The following is a 21437-nucleotide window of genomic DNA, read 5'->3' as shown; positions in this document are numbered from 1 at the left end:
AAACTCATGCTGGTAGCTTCGAGAACACTGTCCAACCATTTCGTCCTCTGTTGTCCCCTTCTCTTTCCCAACATCAGGGTCTTTTCCAGGGAGTCTTCTCTTCTCATGAGGTGGCCAAAATATTGGAGTCTCAGCTTCACGATCTGTCCTTCCAGTGAGCACTCAGGGCTGATTTCCTTCAGAATGGATAGGTTTGATGTTCTTGCAGTCCATGGGACTCTCAAGAGTCTCCTCCAGCACCATAATTCAAAAGCATCAATTCTTCGGCGATCAGCCTTCTTTATGGTCCAACTCTCACTTCCATACATCACACTCCAGATCCCATCAGCCCCAAACAGCGTGGCCAATGGCTACAAATGAGAGGTGCTGTAGTCAAACAATATCTGGAGGGTACCTGGTTGGGGAAGTCTGCCTTGGAGACGTAAGAGTTTGGGATTTTTATTATCTCCTGCATTACTGCTTCTCCTCCCTCCTTCAAGATTTGATTACTATCTGTTTTTAAAGTGTATGTGGATTGTAAACTATAGCCAGAGGACTCTGGTGGTTCTAAGATGGTGATGGTGATGATGATGATTTAAAAAAACCCCCTAATATATGGGGTTTTATAATATATTATAATATATATAATACATAGTCTATGGTGGCTGTGGAATCACAGAGGACAGTTCTGTTGGGGATATTTTGGGTGGAATGTTTGTATCCTGCTTGGTTTTTTTTGTGTGTGTGTGTTTTTTTTTTTAAAAAATATGGTTTTGTGAAAGTTCATTGTTTCCAGAAAAACAGGGTGAGGGAAAAGTCAACAATGTTACTGGAACTATCGAAGTGAGGCCACTCATTTGTCGATAGATGTGGCATATAAAACTAGTTTCTCATTAGTAATAAAAAAGAAAATACTTTTTTTTTTTTGGTCTGCTGTAAATGCCGTTATAGCCCATTTGCTCCATATAATTATGGCTTGTTGTAAAACACACTGGGATTGAATATTAGGTAAAACAGGGAAAAATAAGCGATAAGCTAAATAAAACCAATTTATTTTTTTTGCTGGTCATTAGTAAAAGATGATGAAACTTAACAGCTTGTTATATTGGGAGTCAATGTGTAAAGCTAATATATTCAATTATTGTAAAATCATTTTTGACCTTTAAAGCAAACACATCTTGCCTCATATACAAAATTCAGAGCAATTATGGTTTGACATGCTTTATAAACAGGGCACATCTGTCACCCACACTTTAATGCATGGAGGAGGCAGATACTATTACCGACTCTGACCACTGGTCCTGCTTGCTAAGGCTGATGGGAGTTGTAGTCCCAAAACAGATGGAGACCCACGTTTGAGAAACCCTGATCTAAGTTCATGGTAATGAACCACTGCAGTAATAAGACCTGCCTCCTCCATGCATTAACTGAAGAATATATTATCAGTATATGCTACCCCTTAAAGAAAAAAATCTATCGCTTGGTTGTAATATTCCTACCTATTTGTTTTTGTGTGTTTGTTTGTTAGATACAAAACGCAGATATACCTGAAGGTGGAGGGGAGGAGGGCAGAGAAAGGTCCAAACAGGCATTTACAAGCATTCTTCACCTCCTGGGTAACCTTGTCTTTCGTGATTGCTTTGTGTATTTTATTTAATGATGCTGACCTTTGTAGCAAATATGCTGGCTTGTGGTAAGGCTAGGATCTTTGGTCTTTGGGGATGTGCTGCTTAGCAAGTTGAGCAGAATTTTTTCCTCGGGTTCAGATCTGGAGAGAGAAGCCTTTGATGGCCAAACTGCCCTTTATCTCATTTACCCAACTGCCCTTTATCGCTTGATTGACAAGGTGTGTTATGGAGAGTCCAAAGGCTTCCCGCCATTCAGTGGTAGGTTAGAAAACAATGTAGAAACTTTGTTTGAAAGTCTCATTTCTCGGACTTGCAATTGAGTTTCGATTGTTTTCTCTTTGTGGGATGTAAACCCGGGATGGGATCCTGCATTCATCTAAATGTCGATGAACCAGAACTCCCATCATCCCTGAGCACTCACGGTGCTGGCTGGAGCTGATCGGAGCTGAACTCCAACAATACCTGGTGGGGCTCAGTTTCTGCCTTCTAAAAGCTTCAAACAAGATGCCACTCGTGATAACAAACTGTGAGGAAGCGGACTAAGAAGGCCCCAGGACGAATGCTTCTGAAAATGTGCAAAGGCCTTTCCCCTGAGCTAAATGTGATTTTTTGTTGTTTGATGATATAAGAAGCTACCTTATACAGAATCAGACCCACTGGCTGGAAGAAGCTCTCCAAGGTTTCAGGCAGGCCTTACCTGGAGATGCTGAGGACTGAATTTGGAACCTGCTGCTCTCTACATTAAAGTGTGGCCCATCCCCACCAAAGGGCAACCTAATTCTGTTTATCCAGCATCATTCCCTTCTGACAGGGAGTATCTTAAATATAGAGGGAGGGAGAGTGTGAAAGGCACACAGCATTTCTTCTCTAAACAGGGCCAGGCTTTTTAATGCATCTTATTGAAAACAGAATACCATCTTTTTCTGGCTCACATGTGCCTCCTCTGGCAGTTTTCTAGAAGGATCAAATTCTAGTCTGGTCAGTAAAACTCTGACGGGATTAGCAACCCAAAAATAGACTCTATAAACAGCTTACCTATATATGTATAAGTCTCTGGAGCTACTGGTTTCAACTTGGCACACAAAACGCACAAAACTCAAGAGAGATTCCTGCCCAGAAGATAAAGAGCTTGTTTTCCAATGGTAGTAAAAGGAGAAAAGTTGGGCCCCCAAATAATGGCATCCGAGGTTGAAGTTTAGTTGCTGCTTAACCAAATATTATCAACCTGAGTGCTGGTTCTTGTTGATAATGTATAAAAAGGTAAAGGGACCCCTGACCGTTAGGTCCAGTCGTGGCCAACTCTGGGGTTGCGGCGCTCATCTCGCTTTATTGGCTGGCGTACAGCTTCTGGGTCATGTGGCCAGCATGACTAAGCCTCCTCTGGAAAACCAGAGCAGTGCACGGAAACGCTGTTTACCTTCCCTCCGTAGTGGCACCTATTTATCTACTTGCACTTGACATGCTTTCAAACTGCTAGGTTGGCAGGAGCAGGGACCAAGCAACGGAAACTCACCCCATCGCGGGGATTCGAACTGCCGACCTTCTGATTGGGAAGTCCTAGGCTCTGTGGTTTAACCCACAGCACCACCCACTTATACAGGGAGGTATAAAGCAACACCAGGAGGGTGTGGCTCCCCTTATATGATGTAACCAGATATAATGGGGTGGGGGAGTTTGTGACCACACCCCTGCTGTCCCCTCACAAGTGTTGAAATTCCCAGCCAAGTTGCCATCCATATGTGGAACTGTGGGAGACAGCTGGTCTGCCTCAGGCAGCAAAATATTTTGGACTGGCACTGGCCATCTCATCTATTAAATCTGGGTGAAGCCACTGGGGGAGAGAGAGGCCTTATGCAAAGACCCTGGTTGGCAGGGGACATATTTTGAATTAAACAAAGGCTTGAAAGACCAGTGGCTTTATTGGTGGTTCTGCCAACAGGCTTATGAGTTGAAAAGCAGGGCATATGCTCTTGAACCCTTTGTCTCCACAGCATGAGCAGCAGCTGGGGCTTAGGCAGAATTCTTTCCTCAGGAACCTCCATTGCTTGATCCCATATGCCTGGGTCACGGCCCCATATGCCTAGCTACACTCATACATGGGTGTAGTAGTATTTATGAAAACAACTTCTAGGGACTACCTGATCTCAAATGAATTCACCACAGGAAAAATGCATGCTGGTTGCTAGGAGGAAAGGAAGAGCAAATTAAGGAGATTGTAAGGATTAGAAAATAAGATAGAAGCAGGGAAAATGCACTAACAGGGAAGGGGAAACAGTAGCTCTTTAAGACCCCAGGGATTCCTATTGCCTGGTGTCCAAACAACTCATCAGTCACAGCTCTGACTTCACTCATTGGCTACATCCACTGAGAGACAGCAGCATCCAGACTGGCTCATTTCTCATAAATCGCTTCAAAAGATACCTGCACATTTTGCTTAATAACTTTCTTTCTAGGAGGGCTGGAGACTTACCTTTTTTGAAAATGAAAGCTCAGATTCTGCTCAGGGCTGTCACTGAAGTCCTTTATGGGCATCACAACACCAGTAGGCACTGGGTTGGTGATCGCTGAAGGATGGAGAGGTTTGGGGGACCATGAGTTATGCTGGCAGAAGGGAGGAAATGCTGAAGGCTGGGTTCAGCTCACAGTTGCTTATCCCAATACTAGCACTACTAGCTTGGAAACACACTAGATGCCTTCCCCCTGAAATGTCTCAGGTGAAACAAGACTTATGGATAAGTCAGCCACTGGAGAGCTGTCAGAACATCTGAATTTTATAGATCTATTCATTCCATCTTTCCCATGAGCATCCAACTAATGAGCCTGCATTTGTTGATATTTGATTTAATTGTGCCTCTGCTGCCTCTGAATCTGTTCCAGTCCTCTAATTATTCTTAGCTTTATGCTTCTGTTTAGCCTAAACCTTTCCTTCCTTCGCTTCAAAGCCTTTGCTCCTTGTTGCTTCCTGCTCTGAGATTTTGAATAATTTCCCTTCCTTCCTTTATAATGTTACCTTGAAGATGTTTCCGAGCTATGATCATATCCCTCGTGACTCTTCCCTTTTTCATATTACAAAACTTTTTAGCTCTCCGACTTTTCCCTCTTGTGATACATTATTTCTATCCATGCATAATATTCCCATGAACATGTACCCTAGGACCCGGATGGCAGCTTTGACATATTAGCTTATTTCACGATAGTTGTTGTATTTCTCCCAGCCACCCCCTTCTCTACTCCCTCTGGTGGATTGTGGGGGATTTGTATACCTGGTCAGAATTGGAGAGTAGTTTCATGTTACCCATTCTTAACATTGGTTAAGGAACAGACTCTGTTGGACAAGGAATAGTTCTGCATGATAAGAGATCAATTGTTCCAAATCCCTGATCAATTGTTCCAAATCTCCTGGTGAGCCTTGGAATGTCCCCCAATTGAAACCCTGGAAAGTCATTGCCAGCCAGTCAACCTAGACAATACTGAGCTGGTTAGACCAATGGCCTGACATAGGAAACACACAGGAAGCCGGTAGGCTTGTGACCTGCTGCTTATTGTTACAAGGTGTGCTTCCATTTACAGGTGTTAGGATGCTGTCAGCGCCTCCCAGCTGGTTGCCCAAGAAATTATTAAGACAAGGGAAAGTTTCTTACCGCCATTTTGTGTTTCAATCTTTACAGACAGAGGCTATAGAACCCAGCCTCTTGGATAATGGCATTGTCCCAAGTGAATCTTCACCCCCCGTCTCTCCCACTTCCTCATTCGTCATTGTCGTCGTCGTCGTCATCATCATCATCATCATCATCTCCTCCACAGGTGCTGCTACATGCCCTCTGTCTTTGAGTTCTTTGCTGTCCTACTTTTAAGGCTCGCCAGGTTCTGGGAAATGGAGGGTCTGGAATGCTTTCTAATGACAACGTGTCAGCCGGGTGGTGTTCTGGCTCATCCATGATTTCCCAACTTTTCCGTTCATCTGCCTCTGAGCTGCGACCTCCCTCAAACCCCTGTTGTAAATCTATACTGTCTTCCCCTTCCTCCTCCCTGGAAGGGTCAGGATGGGGAGGCGGTCTCCACCATTCCTCCTCTGCCCAGTCCCATACAACAGGTAGATCTCATCTTATGCGGACTTCACATGCCATTGAATATTTATGTGGATTGTTGAAAAATAAGTTAATAAATGCAGAGAGTGGGAGGTAAGGGGAAGCAGATGGGAGAGAAAAGGTTGACAATCCTATTAGCCATTGGGAGAGTGTTTGGGTGTGGTTGGAGAGTTGGTGGAACGTGGCAAGAGAGTGGAGGAGGTTGCCAAGAGTTTTTGAGGTGGTTTTTTGGCGCGGAGCCTTTGGATGCTGCAAGTATGATGTAGAATGGAAGGCAAGAGGGTACTGCTCAAATTTGAGACCTGAAGGTCCATCACTGGTAACCCCTGTGTAAGAGGAGAGCTACCTGTACTGCAATTTGGTTTTTACTAAATATGGATCCATTCTGTGAAACAAGCACAAAGGGCAGTAGTCTAAGGCAGAACTACATGTTTTTCTTAGCAAACACGAGTCTAAGGCCACGTTTGCAGATGAAAGCAAAACAAATGCAGAGACAAGAAAGGAGGAGAGTTGGCAGAAAGGGTTCCTCCATTGCTCTTTTCTTCTTTGTTCCACCTCCCCTCTCATCCAGGCTTGCTTCTTGGTTCAGAGACCAGCTGAAGGGAGGAAAAGCAATTAAAATTTGGTCCAATTGCACTGGCTACCCATTAGTTTCTGGGCCCAATTCAATGTACTGATTTTACCTATCAAGCTTTAAACGGCTCAGGACCGCAATACCTCAAGGACCGCCTCTTTGCATATGAATCAACCCGGACCCTGAGATCATCTTCTGAGGCAATTCTTCGTGTGCCTCCTCCTTGAGAGGACCAGAGGAGGGTGGCAACATGAGACAGGGACTTCTCTGAAGTGGCTCCCTGTCTGTGGAATGCTCTCCCCAGGGAAGTTTGCCGGGCACCTTCATTATACACCTTTAGGCGCCATGCAAAAACGTTCCTTTCTAACCAGGCCTTTGGTTGATCTGATTGACATCCTATATCCTTCCAAAATGTGGCTCTTTGGGGTGTGTGTTATTGGGTTGTTGTTTTTATTCTGATTATATATATTGTGGTTTTTATGTTGATCTTTTCTGTGAACCACCCTGAGACCTCTGGGTATAGGGTGGTATATAAATTCAATCAATCAATCAATCAATTTTCTGGGGAGAGCAATTTGCAAGGAACAATTGCTGGGTGAGGGTCAGATTAAGCACCCTCTTCCACTGGCAGATTCTCCCTTGGGAGCATAATTCAAAACATGTGCATCTGTGTTGGGAGAAAAATCTGGGATTGGGGATTTTGTGTTTTGCCCGTAATGCACGGTGCATATCAGGATTCCTTGTTCATCTCATCTGGAGTTGCCCAATCTCTGGACCTTAGTCCAATTAGAAAACTCTCCTTTTCCTAGCCGGTGGCCCATTCCTTCTTGCCTTCTGCTGCTTGGTCTGTATCGTTTTCAATGTCACGTTCAATGCCCTGGCAACCCTGCGCAACGATAAAAGAAAATGACAGGCCCGTTAAGACGCAGCCACTTTTCTTGATCAGTGTCTATGATTGTAACCGAGCACTGTACTTAGTTATATTGATTTGCCTCTGAGAGCTCTTTCTGCCATATAAATCTCATCAGAAATCTTTAAAGATTGGGCTCTGCAAGGCCATTGTTTCTTCCCTTTGCGAGGAAAAGGAAACAAGAATTCTTTTCTCAATGTTTTCAGGCAGAGTGGGCATCTCAACCACTTCCTCTGAATGTGTGCACATTTTAATGTTTGGAATGCTACCAAAAAAATACCCACTTACTCAGCCTGGACAAAACACACACACACACAAAATCCACCGGCTTTATTATCATTAACCTTCTATGTGTAGAGAGCTGTGTGTATGCATTTATGCTGCAATACAAAAGAGCTCCTGTCCTTTTATACAGATAAAATTTGAAAGGTACAAATAGGAAGCATTCTGGACAGCCTTTCACTCGGGAGAAGGGGAAAAATACATGTATTGTGTCTTGAACATTCAGCATAGGTCATGTTTTGTATTTCAGAAATGTATTAATGCAGCTTAGGGTGAAGCTTCACTTTCTTTGGTTGCATTTTAAGATAATAAATAAATCCAAACCAGCCACATTCGAGTGAGGTATCGCACGTTGTCACCGGTTGTTTTCTGTTCAAAATAATGCTTCCTGCCCCCCCCCCCCCGCAGCTGCTTTTCTTTCACAAAGTAGCTGGAGAAATAACTGGGGTGTGTGTGTGAAAGGTATTCATTCCCTCACATGAAATTTGCGGCCGTCATCTTTCAGTGTCTGGGTAGCAGGGAGAACACCATCCACTGATATTAGGGAAAGAGGGAACGAGAAGAAGCTGCGTTCTCCGGAATATCAGCAGTGTATTGATGGCTCAAGAAATGTATGCCATCCTGGTTAAGGTTGTGGACTTATTTTTCTGGCTCGGATCCTGTTTCTTTTAATGGATGCATAGCAGGCCTATGGAGCTTGCTCTGTCACTGCCTCTGAGTGCCAGGAAGTGGCTCCCCTGTTGAATTTCGTACGCCTCGCAGTTCTTCAAGGCCAGGAGCCTTGCCAACTCAAAGCAGTTCTTATGGGAAATGGAATACATTTCACAGCTATTATTATAGCCTGCGACCACGTTTCTGTGGACACCTCTGCATTTATCGCACCTTCTTCACCATTTGGGAGTTCCAGATAGAGACTTTTTAAATTATTTTTTCAACGAAGTGAATATTTAGGGAAATATTTCCGCAGTTTCACAGAGAATATTAATATGTTGTTCGCCTCTTTCTGATCTGAGAGAGCAAGTATAAGTGTGACGAAAGGAAGAGTAACAGAAAGGACAAGCTGGACCCATGACAAAACATTGCAGAGTGGAGTTTTCCCATTAAGGATGCCAGCCAGTCCTTTTCCAGGATATTCCTATATTTCTACTGCATCCCCTTTGTTTCCTGACCTCCACCATTCCATGCTAAGCATGCTCAGCTCCTATCCACCCACCCACAATTGTTTCCCTGAAATTGTTTTCATACTTCTGCAAACATTGAATTTCCCTGAGTCTACTAATCCCTCCTTCTTATACAGTGATACCTCGGGTTACAGATGCTTCAGGTTACAGACGCTTCAGGTTACAGGCTCCGCTAATCCCATAAATATTACCTCGGGTTAAGAACTTTGCTTCAGGATGAGAACAGAAATGGCGCAGCGGCAGCGGGAGGCCCCATTAGCTAAAGTGATACCTTAGGTTAAGAACAGTTTCAGGTTAAGAACAGACCTCCAGAATGAATTAAGTTCTTAACCCGAGGTACCACTGTATAGGGGTGGTGTTTTGGCTATGTAAAGATCAGCAGTCAGAGGTTTAGTTCGTTGTTAAATGTTGTTCAAATGTTTTGCACATCTGTTGCACTTTGGCTATTATGCCTATGTACTGCAATGTGTGATGGACATTTTAAAAAAACGTGAGACTAATGCCTGGAGAGGCAGTTCAAGGTTTCTAAATAGGGCTGTCAGCTTCTTCTGTCTATCGGTTGTGCAACAGATAGTCTGCTTGCGCACTCTTCACACTGTGGCATCTTCTTGTCAGGGGAAGACCGATGAGAGCAGGAGTCTATCAACATCTGGAGGGCTCTGGTCCTAGCAATTTGTAGCTGCTAATAACTTCAGAAAGGAAGCCAAATGTTGATTCCAGCAGCGAAAACAAGGAATAAGTGGGAGCCAGTCAAGCCTTTGGAACAAAACAAAACCTTGAATTGCGTCCTGAGAGACACAACTGTGCTACTTGCTGACCCTGTACAAGAGAGCAATCTTGTTGAGTGATATAAGGAAAAACAGATGCTTAAGAAGAAAGCAATCGGAAAACAATAATAATTCATTGGTTAATTAGGAAGCATACATATGGAAACAGCCTGTCTGAGCCCTGACCTGTAAGTGGTTTTAGCTTGGGATGCAAGCAAAATTATGTTTGAGATATTGCTTGTACATGGAGTGAATAAATAAGTTGTCTCAAGTCTCAGAGTTGTATAAAGACTCAAGAGTACCTTCTACTTGACAAGTATGGCATCTCATACTATTAACCCAACAGGTCTTTCAGGTTCTTCTGAAAAATAGCTAAATGCCTATTGTGACATTAGTTTAAGCTCTGGGCTAGCTCAGATGGTAGAGCATTTGAGACTCTTAATCCCAGGGTTGTGGGTTCAAGACCCACTTTCCTGTATTGCAGGGGGTTGGACTAGATGATCTTAGTGGTCCCTATGATTCTATGAGGGTTTGTGAGTTAATAATAATAATAATAATAATAATAATAATAATAATAATAATAATAATAATAATTTATTTGTACCCCGCCCATCTGGCTGGGTTTCCCCAGCCACTCGGGGCGGCTTCCACAAAGAGCAAAAATGCACTAATCTATCATACATTAAAAACTTCCCTGAACAGGGCTGCCTTAAGATGTCTTCTGAATGTCAGGTAGTTGTTTATCTCTTTGACATCTGATGGGAGGGCATTCCACAGGGCGGGCACCACTACCGAGAAAGCCCTCTGCCTGGTTCCCTGTAGCTTTGCTTCTTGCAATGAGGGAACCACCAGAAGGCCCTCGGCGCTGGACCTCAGCGTCCGGGCAGAATGATGGGGGTGGAGACGCTCCTTCAGGTATACTGGGCCAAGGCCGTTTAGGGCTTTAAAGGTCAACACCAACACTTTGAATTGTGCTCGGAAACGTAGAAGAGGACTTGTTTATTGCTTGACCTACACCACAAGGTCTGGTATCAAGGTCCAGTATCAAAAGAAACTGAATATGTCCAGCCTGTACTTATCTGCTCAGATGTAAATTCAGTTGCGTTCAGTAGGACTTAACCTTAGGTAAATGTGCATAGGTATCAGCCTGTCTTTTCTTGCATTTGGGTTTTTGTATTGGTCTTGCTTGGTCCTTTATCCTTGGTTAACGTTAATTGTTTATATCCAAACCCCTCTGTTGAAATAAGTTATTTTAAAAAAGCAGGTTAGAAAAAAAACCAGTTTATTTAGTAGTATCATATAAATAACTTGTTACAAAAATTGATTTTCAAAAAAGGTAAATTCACTTCTTGTTGTGTATGTGTGAGAAATTACTGCTCAAACAAATGAAGCGGGGAAAACATTACATTGAACGAGAAATATAACAGGCAAGTAGGTCTGGGAAAGGGAAATCCACATCATGGGGAAAAGGTGAAATAAAGAGAATCACACCAGAAGCAGAAGGGAATCTTCGGGCACAATCCTCTCTGCGTCGGAAGCAAGTCTCACCATCTCCAGAGGAGCTTACTCAGGGGTAAGTGTGCACAGGATTGCAAGGATCATTATTCCAACTTGCTGTCTGATCCCTCTTGATTTAATCAGTGGAAAGGAAACTGTGTTGACTTACGATCCAAAGCAGTGGCCAAGGCTAGGCTGATAAAATGTTCGCAATTCCGCTTTGAGAGGCGAGCATCCTCCATTTTTATCTTATTTTGCTGCAGTGCCCATGTGCAGCAGCCATTGAGGCTGGATGGGTCTTAAAACAGCTTCAATGGCTGGAGGATGGCCAGCATATGGGTTGAAATCAAGCTGATCAGCCCATTCTCCATTGAACTGAAAGATCTAGAGGTGCGTGTCAGGGGTCCAATCTGTCTAGAAAACATCCCCTTCCTCTTCTCCACAGATGCACAGCAACGGTGGCAGGAAATGCATTCTGCACATGCTCAGAGGCACTGCAATCTATTGTCATTTCGTGCCATCAAAGATTGAGGCCCATAAATCCCAGTAATAATCCTTTGTCTACACCATGAGGGCAGCAGTATGTCTCCCTGGCTGGGATACAGCTAAAACCAACTGTTCCCCTGCGCTATCTAGCCAGGGTTCCCATTCTGGTTTCCATCTCCTCCCCATCCCCCTTAAAAAAAAAGGAAAGAAGTGCAAACAAAAATGGTCACATAGAAGGAACAGCATCTGCCCTATTTTATCCTTGGGCCTATTGGTTTCAATTAAAAGAAATCCATACGGAAAAGGCCATTTATTTTGAAGGGTTTTATATGCGCAGATCACAATAGGCATTTGCCCAATTCGTGTAGCCCCCGCAGAATGTGGTTGAGATGCACGTTGCAGCTATTATAAGGCCATGAAAGCAGAAAAAAGCAAATCCCATCGTAATTCAAATCACAGAATATACAGTGTTTTGAAGAAGTTTTCTCTCTCTCTCAAAGTTTTGTTGGAATCAAAATACCTTCATGTTTGCTGTGTGGTTTCCCTCCCCCTTTAATTGTTTGTACCTGAATGCCTAAGAATCCTATACATTTTTAATAAACACTAAACTAAAAGATTTTAGAAAACTAAAAGCTTATAATAGAAAGTGTATCCGGATGTATTTACATAAATAGTGCAGTCTTGTAGGAAAGACCAAGTGCCCAGGGAGGCGAAAGGGTTCTCTTGCTATATATGACACTGCCCCCCCCCCGTTTTTTGGCCTCCAATATATCTGGGAAGTTAGAAGACATATTTCTGAAACCTCTCTGAAGCACACAAGATTTAAAACCTCGCCAAATTCCAATTCCATGTGAAATTCCGTGGCACATCTGCTTTCCTGGCCAACGCTAGGATTACCAAATGGCCAGGAGGGGAAATTGATCTGGACCTGTGAAACAGCAGCTTGACCTTGAGAAATTGGTAGGTGAAGATTATCATGGCATACAGAAGAACATTGTCACCTAATGCCTGTGCAATTCAGGCTAGTCTTAAAGACACAAGAGCAAGAGTCAATAAAAAAGTTGGCAACCTTCATCGATGCTCAGTCTGCCTTCCATGAGATCTTTTCTTACAATTTATTTTCTGTTATCTTTCCCATATATGCCCTCAAACTTCTGCCTTCACCTCCCCGACAAAAAGTGTTTGTGTGTGTGTGTGTTAAACATCAATGGATAATTATGACCTCTTTTGCTTTAAGGAGAGTTTTGGATAGACAGTTGTTGGATGAGACCTTCAGCATACTTTTGCAAAGTGTTGGTGTGTCAAAGATTGTCTCAGCGGTGCCTAAATTAATCTGCCAGCGTAGGGAATGTAAGAAATCAATGACATAAAAATAACAACTTGCTTCATTCACTGCTAATAATTACGCCAGCTACTGCATTTTCCTCTTTAGAAAGCCTTCAAGCTGCTAACAGCATCACGTATGATTTCAGACACTGCTTTCTCCTTTCCCCCTTAATTCATTTACACACAAATCTCATAATAGCTACTTGGCTATTTCCATAATGCTTATCATTAGCAACTCTTTTTAATCAATATGTGTTTTTCTCCCCTCTGCGTCTTGAGATCTCGGCAGTCGCTGAGCAAGTGATGGGTAATCACATTTTAAAAATTCAAAATAAGGGACTCTCTGGAGAACCATTATTTATCTCTTAGCGGGTGGTGACATGACCCGGAAATAAATATTATGATCTAGAATGAGGGTCAACCCCACAAAATAAGCAGTTGAGTTTTTAGAGAAGACATTTTAGCATGCATACGATGGCTCATTTATGTATCCATGCTCAAGAAGGCTGATCTCTTCTCAAAAAGTACGCAAACACCCCAGTCCTAACCTCACCCCAGTCCTAACCTCAGCAGAAGTAGAAAAAGAAGAGGCGTTTGGATTTGATATCCCGCTTTATCACTACCCTAAGGAGTCTCAAAGCGGCTAACATTCTCCTTTCCCTTCCTCCTCCACAACAAACACTCTGTGAGGTGAGTGGGGCTGAGAGACTTCAGAGAAGTGTGACTAGCCCAAGGTCACCCAGCAGCTGCATGTGGAGGAGCGGGGAAGCGAACCCAGTTCACCAGATTACGAGTCCACTGCTCTTAACCACTACACCACACTGGCTCCACTCCACTCACTCCAAGGAAAGATGCTTAAGATCACAGTCTAAAATGTCTGCCATTCCAGATATGGCTCCTGGGTCATATCATCGCATGAGCAGAGTGAATTAACCCAATTCATTCTGAGTTGGCCAGACAAGACATTAAGATGAGCAGGCTGAAATGCTGCAGGTATTGATTATATAGCCACTCTTTATTTCCTCTCCATGGGCTACCATGCAACCCCTATGTATGTCTACTCAGACGTTTTATTGCATTCATGGAGGCTTGCTGTCCAGATAGGCATGTATAGAATTGCCTCCTTAGTCTGCAGTCCTAACCCCCTTTACTTGGGCGTCAACTCCCAGTTTCTGCCAATCACTGTTTCTTCAGATACTTCATCAAATATAGCGCGAGAATATACTGTTGCAATTTCTGTTCTTATCACTCCATCCTGGCACTCGAGACATAAAAATCTTTGCTCACAGAATGTTGCTTTCCATTGCACTTTGGGGGGAAATATAAAGCCTTAGTCATATATCAACGAAGTGTGAACTGATGCCAAATTAATGCTATTTATTAAAATAAAATAAAATAAAATTCCATGCTTGTAAATTGCACGGATAGGAGAAAACCTTAGGTGATTAATGCATAATATGTCAGCCTTCAGAGAACGCTGTAATTCATTTTTAAAATTCAGTTCGGCATCTTAATTTTGATGCCAGTATGTTAAATAGTTTATAGAATATCTATGCACAAGCTGTGGGTGACTTACTGTCATTTTATTGACGAGGCAAAACACTTTGTCAATAAAATGCAAAGTTCTGGCGCGAATCGCCTGCTACTTAGTGTCACTGATTCCCGGGATGAGGGTCGCACGCTACTTAAGCCATCAAAGTGCCACAGTATTAGTGTTGCTAATCCTGGCTAAATCAACTTAAGCCATCAAAGAGAATTTGCTACATCAGGAGAAAAAGTACAATCAACACTTGTTCATACAATCCACTCAACCTCTTAAGCCTCGGTGGCGCATTTGACACAGTGCCGTTTTTAAGGCAAAACCAGTTCCTATGGCCTGTTCAATACTCAAGATGGTGAGTTTTGGCCAACTACCACATCTAGCCGCTCTCAATTCCAAAAGAGATTTCAAATGTTCCCGTTGGTGTTCTCACTCCAGAAACTATCAGCAATCATTCCTGTCTCCTGCCCTACTTGCTTTTGGGGAACATCACATATGGCAGGGGTGGGAAATGTTGCTGAACTACAACTCCCATCAGGGCTGACCACTGGGAGTCCCATGTCATCTAGAGAGTTGCAGGTTTCGCACTTCCTGACATAGGGTAATGTTTGCCAGGTCTGGCGCCATTGGCTTTTCATCATTTCCTGTAAAAGGAAGCAGGAAGAGGTCCCAGCAAGATGGTTAGCAGATAGCGGTTGGAGTTCAGTCTCCCAGAAAACACTTGGTTTGTGTCTTCTGTTTCACCCATTTGATTGCTTGTAATTTCTTTCAGCTCCTTTCACAAGCCTCACCCTGACCTCTGCTTGCTAGTTTCTCATCGTACTGCTAGTCCTGATGTCCAGATTTTACATCTTGAGAGTCATCTAATCCAGCCCCCTACAAGGCGAGAATCTCAGCCAAAGGATCCATGGCCACCCAACCTCTGCTTAAAAACCTCCAATGAAGGAGAGAAAATGAATTGCCGAATTCTCCCAAGTTGAGATAAATGGAGCTTTTATTTGAGAAGGCATTGGGAATTTGGATGGGTCTTTCTGAATTGCAAAACGCAAAGCCCTTCTATCATTTTCAGCACTGATCTGCTCTTCCGCATAGAATAGGGCAAACCTTTGGACTGGTCTTCAAAGCAACCTCGCTTACTTTTACTCCTAATATTTGCTGTTTCATTTCAATCCATAACGAAGCACTTTGCATTTTAAAACTACTGCATTGAGAGCAGTAATCGCGAAATGTCTCGTTTGGTCAACTTATTCACAGCTGTGTATGTTATGCACACAAACTTTTAAGATATTACAAAGTAAAATAAATCTGTAATGGCATCTAGCGGATTCCTTCTGCATCTTGTATGCTGTACAATGTAAAGAGGCAGCTTCAGGCCTGATTGTGGACGGAACCTGCTAATCTATGATTCTTATACTTGCATCTTAAAGTCAGAAGATTGACAATAGCTTTCAAGAGACCTGGATGTGGTTTAAGAGAGGTTTCACTTCTAGTGTATAAGCATTTCTTTTGTCGTATTGTTGTCTTTGCTGAAACTGGCTTAGTGGGTTTTTTGAAACAACCCCCCCCCCCGCAAATAAAAATTGCCAAGTGGCATGAATGTGAAATGTACATGAACCCTCTTTCTAAACACTCTCAAATCTCCGTAGGAGAAACTCACTATTGTCCATCTCCAGCCAAAGACACAAATGGAAAATTAGGTGCATTGGTGGGTAATAAAAAGAAACAAGTCTAAAACAAATTCAAATGGTTAGCTATGACTGTGACAACATAAGTCTAGTGAATCTGTTTGGGAACCAAGAGAAAATGTTTCCTCTGGGAGCTTTGTCATAGTAAAGAATTGCATCTATGGCAGTTCTTGCACCATATTCTTTTAGGATGCTAGTACAGTGGTACCTCAGTTTACGAACTTAATCTTAAACCAAAACTGTTCTTAAACCGAGGTGCGCTTTCCCTAATGAGGCCTCCCACCACCGGTGCCCTTCCACCATTCAGATTCCGTTCTTAAACTGAGGTAAAGTTCACAAAACGGGACACTACTTCCAGTTTTGCGGAGTTCATAAACCGAATAGTTCATAAACAGGGCTGTTCTGTTTATGAGGTACCACTGTAAATAAATGTAACCTCAGAACCGTACCTCTGTCCTTTGGCAAATAAATATTGGGTTGCGGGGGATTGGTAGCATTGTAAGCACAAAATTTTAGGATTACCATCCTCCAGATGTAGCTGTAATTGGAGAAATCTAACCATACCTATCTTGCGTCCATGGCTTAAATTCTTAGGTACATGTAGAGTGCAATCCTATACACACTTATCCGGGATTGAGGTAAGACTGACTTGAACTCAGTTACTTCTGAGTAGACATGCAGAGGGCTATACTGTTAAGCTGACTTTCTGTGATAATGGTTTAGTACCTTCGGTGCAGCATAACAAGACAGACCTGTTCTTACATCTGTCTGAGGTCCCTTGAAAAGTTCCCGCCGGCAGTTCTAGTGATAGATAAGGCCTTTTCTGGATGCCTTTTACAAACCGCATACGGGTGAGAGCTGTGCTATTCCCCATCTCTCTCTTTCCACACTCCACCTGCCTCCCAATCTGGCAGGTACTACTGTGGCTATGACAGATACTTTAGCCAGGATCTACAGAGATGAAAAATTAGTGGCACCCTTTACCCAAAGAATTTTGAATCTCCCCCTGCCTATATACATCGGCTGTACTCTAAGCACTCTAACGTTAACTATCTAAACAAAAAGCGCAAGTCATAAAATCATGTGAAACTACGTAATTATTGTCGTTAATTAATTAAGAGCGCGTCTACTATAATGCAAAAAAGGACAAATTATTAAAATTATTTTTAAAATGCTGCCATTAGCTAAAGCAAAGAGCTCTTGAGGTCAGCTCGAGTGCTGTTAGCTATGTTGGTCATGTTGTCCACACCAAGTGAATGACCAAGCCATTCTTCCAGAGTTCTACAAAGGATCTTCGAGTATTTGACATCAGCCAAAGCTCTCCTATTTATCTCAGAAATATCTTTCTGCTTAATGAGCTTCAACCAACTATAGTGTCAGCTCCCGGTCCTTGCTCTCTCTTGCTTTTCTGATTGGCTTTTAAAGCTGACGTGGTTATCTTGGGTCCCACCTCAGCTGACAAAAGTAAACAGAGAGATCTCCATCCTTCAAAATGTTTGGCACTGTCCTGGACACCACCTCCATGAAAACCCACCTTTGATGCTCCTCACAATCAATGTGCACACCCACCAAGGCTGCTGTCTGGCTTAACAGCGGTAGCTGAGTCATGCATTCAATCCTCCCCTTCCATGCGCCAACACTGGTCCATGCTGAAACGAATGACCAGGCTCTCACTGATTTTGGCAAGGTGGAGATTGTACCAGAAGTGACCTTTCTGCTTGCTGGCTTGCCCCTGTCATCATTGCTGCTACCTCTTTCTCCTCCACCACCACCTCTTGTTGGGAAACAAAGGATTGTATTCTAGTAAGTCATACTCAGAGTAGGCCCATTGAAATCTGTGGGTTGTATGCAATGGAGTAGATCCATTGGAATAAATGAACCTAAGGTTAGCTTCAATGGGCTTAACTCTGAGTAAGGCTAGCACAGGGTATAACCCCATTACCTTAAGTTCTAACTTAAGCCTGTTGATTTCCATGGGTCTACTCTTGAGTATGACTTAGCTGGATGTAATACAACATCCCTGGCTGTCACATCCTTCCCAAGCACTCAGGAGCAGAATCCTTTGCTTCAATAGGAGGAGGGAATAGCAGTGGCCAGGCAAGCAAGGAAGCAGGGAGAGGGGTAAGACAGTTAGATTTCAATCTGCTGGTATGCTTAGGAACGGAGCAATATGAAATGGAACTCACCGAATGTACACAGGGAGCTCTCGTTATGTGTTATGGGTTGGGTGCAGATTAACACGTCTGAATCCAACTCCATGTGCATTTTCAACCTTATGCCTCTTCCTTCCTTGATACATGTCAGAAGTAATCAACGTGGTGTCCTCCAGATTTTGATGGACTACAAATCTCATTACCCTTGGTTATGTTGTCTGGAGTTGATGTGAGTTGGAGTCTAAAATCTAGAAGCCACCACTTTTGGCTATCCCTGATATGTATTACTGAACACACGCTATTTGGTTGGTCGGTTTCCAGGAACACAATATTTCAAATATTGTGTCATTTCTGGTGCACTGTTATGGTCACACACAACGAACCTAGTAAGTCCCCCCCCCCCTTCTTCCCCATCTCTTGATTGTCCACCACCACTTTAATACTTTGAACCAAGTGACCAGTTCAAAACTGACACTGGTGCTTGAATGGCCACTAGATCCTTTTAAATATTCCTTGCCGGCAGATTGTGGCTTTTAAAAGAGCTACACACACCCCTCCTTTTGCTATAATGTTTAAGCTAAGCCACAATGCTTCCTTACCATGGGGTGTTTCAAGACATAATCTGCGGAAAACATGTCTGAGCTGCGTAATTAAAATACAGTGAGATTATTTGGTGAAATATAACAGTAAGATAATCCAATTTAGAAGATAAAGTAGAACAAGTTAAAACCGTTATTCCGTTTCCATTGTCCCTCCATCTCCCTGCCATTGTGCCTCTTTGACTGTTTTGGTATACAGGGTGCACAGAAAATAAGGGAGTTTTCTTCCCCACCCACCTCCACCCACCACATTATTTGCCTCTTGAACGGTCAAATTATATTTGGGGGTTGGAGGGGATGACATTGGATCCACAAAGACTGCAGTCACGGAAACTATTCGAACTGGTAGAGGACCCTTTCAAATAACTGTGGATAAATAGAAAGACGTAGCAATGCCACACATTTCAATGCTGTTTCTTGAAAATGGAAAAAAAGGCAACATATTAAGAGTCTTTGTCGCTGTCCGCTCCACCGTACATGTCGGCCAACTTTTTAAACCGCGGACCCCAGTCACTGAGGTAATCGTAGTCCTGGTCTCCATCCGTGGTCACCGACTCCAAGGAGCTGAGGGAATCTGCCACAGAGCCATTGCCTTCATATGCGTAGGTTGCTAATGAGTCATAAGGGGGCGCTGTTGGATCCGAATCATTCTCCTTTAACCTTTGGCTAATGAAATCTCTGACGTCGGTGTTATCCCGCGCCACTGGAGTCCGGCGCGGCACGAAAAGTGCTTCTGGCACAATGTCTCGTCGCAGTTTATTGTCTTCTATGGCTTCAGGGTTCCGCAGCGTGCCAATATCAAACGCTTGGGTGTCTTCCTCTCCGCCACCTTCGTCATTGTAACTGACAATGTTGTCTCGGATGTCCTCTTTGGAAATGATCAAAGGCTCTTTCTTCCGTTGCCGTCTCAAGGCTGCAAACAGCACCACTGTAACTGGAAAGAAAAACAAGAAGCAGTGTCGGTGAATGCTGAGGAGGAGGAGTTCATTTGCCGCCCAATTAAGAACAAAAATAGAATGGGCAATATATGTGTTGCTCGAACGTTGTCTTTTATAAGAAACTCTGTTAAACTGCCCATTACAAATCCATAGTCTCTCACACTGCAGCCAATCCTACTGTGAGCACTGGGGGTTGCAGGGAGGGTAAACATTAGCAGGAAACCAGATTTCAAGCTTGAAGTAAGATGAAGAGCAGTTATTTTTTGTCAGCGGTAGATGTTGCTTTGGGGTTTTGGTTTTTGTTTTACTTTGTGCAGCGTGGAAATGATCCTTATGAAATCACAAGTACAATTTCAAGGCACATGGAAAGGAAAGGAAAGGAAAAAGTTGTCTCTTAAAATGACTAATGCTGAATGCTAGAAATGCTTTGGAATGTATTTAAGGGAACACCCTGAGACCTCTGGGTATATGGTGGTATATTATTATTGTTATTATTCACACACAGAGAGCCAGAGAGTGCACCTTTCCAGGTGAAATGCCACATTAGCTGTATTATAGGTGAGAAAAGTAAAAATTGGGTGTCCCCCCTTTCCTTGATAAAACAATAAGGAACATGTGTTGCAGTTCCTAATTTTAATTCACCTCTTTATACAGCGTACAAGGATATAGATAGATAAATAAATATGACCAGTAAATAAAGTTCTTTTAAAAAGGCATCAAGTTATTTTTATTAAATAAAAATACAGTGGTACATCGGTTTATGAACTTAATCCGTTCCGGAAGTCCATTCTTAAACTGAAACCATTCTTAAACTGAGGCGCGCTTTCCCTAATGAGGCCTCCCGCCGCCGGTGCCCTTCCACCATTCAGATTCTGTTCTCAGACCGAGCTAAAGTTCTCAAACCGGGACACTACTTCCGGTTTTGCAGAGTCTGTAAACCGAATTGTTCGTAAACAGGGCTGTTCTTAAACCGAGGTACCACTGTACTGTCCTTTCTAAATGTTTGAAAATCACACAGAAAGAAAGGGGGACGTTTTTTAAGAGCCAGGAATAATGAGGAAACAAACAAAAAGGAAAGGAAGTGAAGGAAGGAAGGAAGGAAGGAAGGAACTTCCAAATGTGTTGAGGGTTGCATAAGATGCGGACAGAGGGCTGAAGTGCCCTGAGACCACAGCTGCTATCATTCATCAACTATAAATTCTAAACCACCCCCCAAAATGCCTTTGCTAAACATTGTGCTCTGTGTTATCCAGTACACAACAGCTCAAAATCCCAGAGCTGATTTGTTTTTGTTTTTTTATTCTGCCTCGCTAATGTCATTATGAATCAGATTTCACTAAAAAGAAATGAATATTCAAATTGGATTTGTGCAAACCACTGACTCAGCTCCAAATATAACCCTGTTCTTGATGCTCAGTTTCTCGTCTGAAGTGAACTTGTAAAATAAGCCCTCCTAATGCTCAACAAAACGTTAAAATAAATGTAAAGCTGCGCTGTTTTTTCTCCCCGCTACCCTCAGCAGTTCTTAGCATTATCTGGGATTTTGCAATAAATAGGCTAGGCTTTCTCGGGCTGAAAGTGAAATCCGCCATGCAGCCGAGGGGGTGGGGTGGGGTGAACAGCAAAAATAAAAAATAAAAATAAATCTGCCTTTTGTCGCTGCTAAAAATGGAAATTGTAGTTCCATTCTTTCCGTGCCTTTGTTTCACATAGTTGAGATTGCCTAAATAAAGCATAAAAGCGGATTGAGAAAGATACAATGCTAAAGCAGCTGTTTAATTGAAAGCCAGTGAATGGTAGGCCT

The 21437-nt window shown here is 42.9% G+C and overlaps 1 protein-coding gene across 1 annotated transcript in view; it reads right to left on the bottom strand.

Annotated features, from left to right (window-relative positions):
* Window positions 1-10674: 10674 nt before the first annotated feature.
* Window positions 10675-21437, bottom strand: part of CDH6 (cadherin 6) — a 181687-nt gene continuing 170924 nt past the window's right edge. The window contains exon 12 of the mRNA XM_081206328.1: window positions 10675-19629. Within this exon, the coding sequence (XP_081062454.1) occupies window positions 19139-19629 (491 nt within the window). The 3' untranslated portion in view covers window positions 10675-19138. The remainder of the gene's footprint in view (window positions 19630-21437) is intronic.

Source organism: Podarcis bocagei (assembly GCF_964188305.1).
Source record: "Podarcis bocagei genome assembly, chromosome: 8".
In the NCBI taxonomy this organism is placed as follows: domain Eukaryota; kingdom Metazoa; phylum Chordata; class Lepidosauria; order Squamata; family Lacertidae; genus Podarcis; species Podarcis bocagei.
Note: the sequence above shows the minus strand (reverse complement) of the source record. Positions and strands in the feature narration are given on the sequence as shown.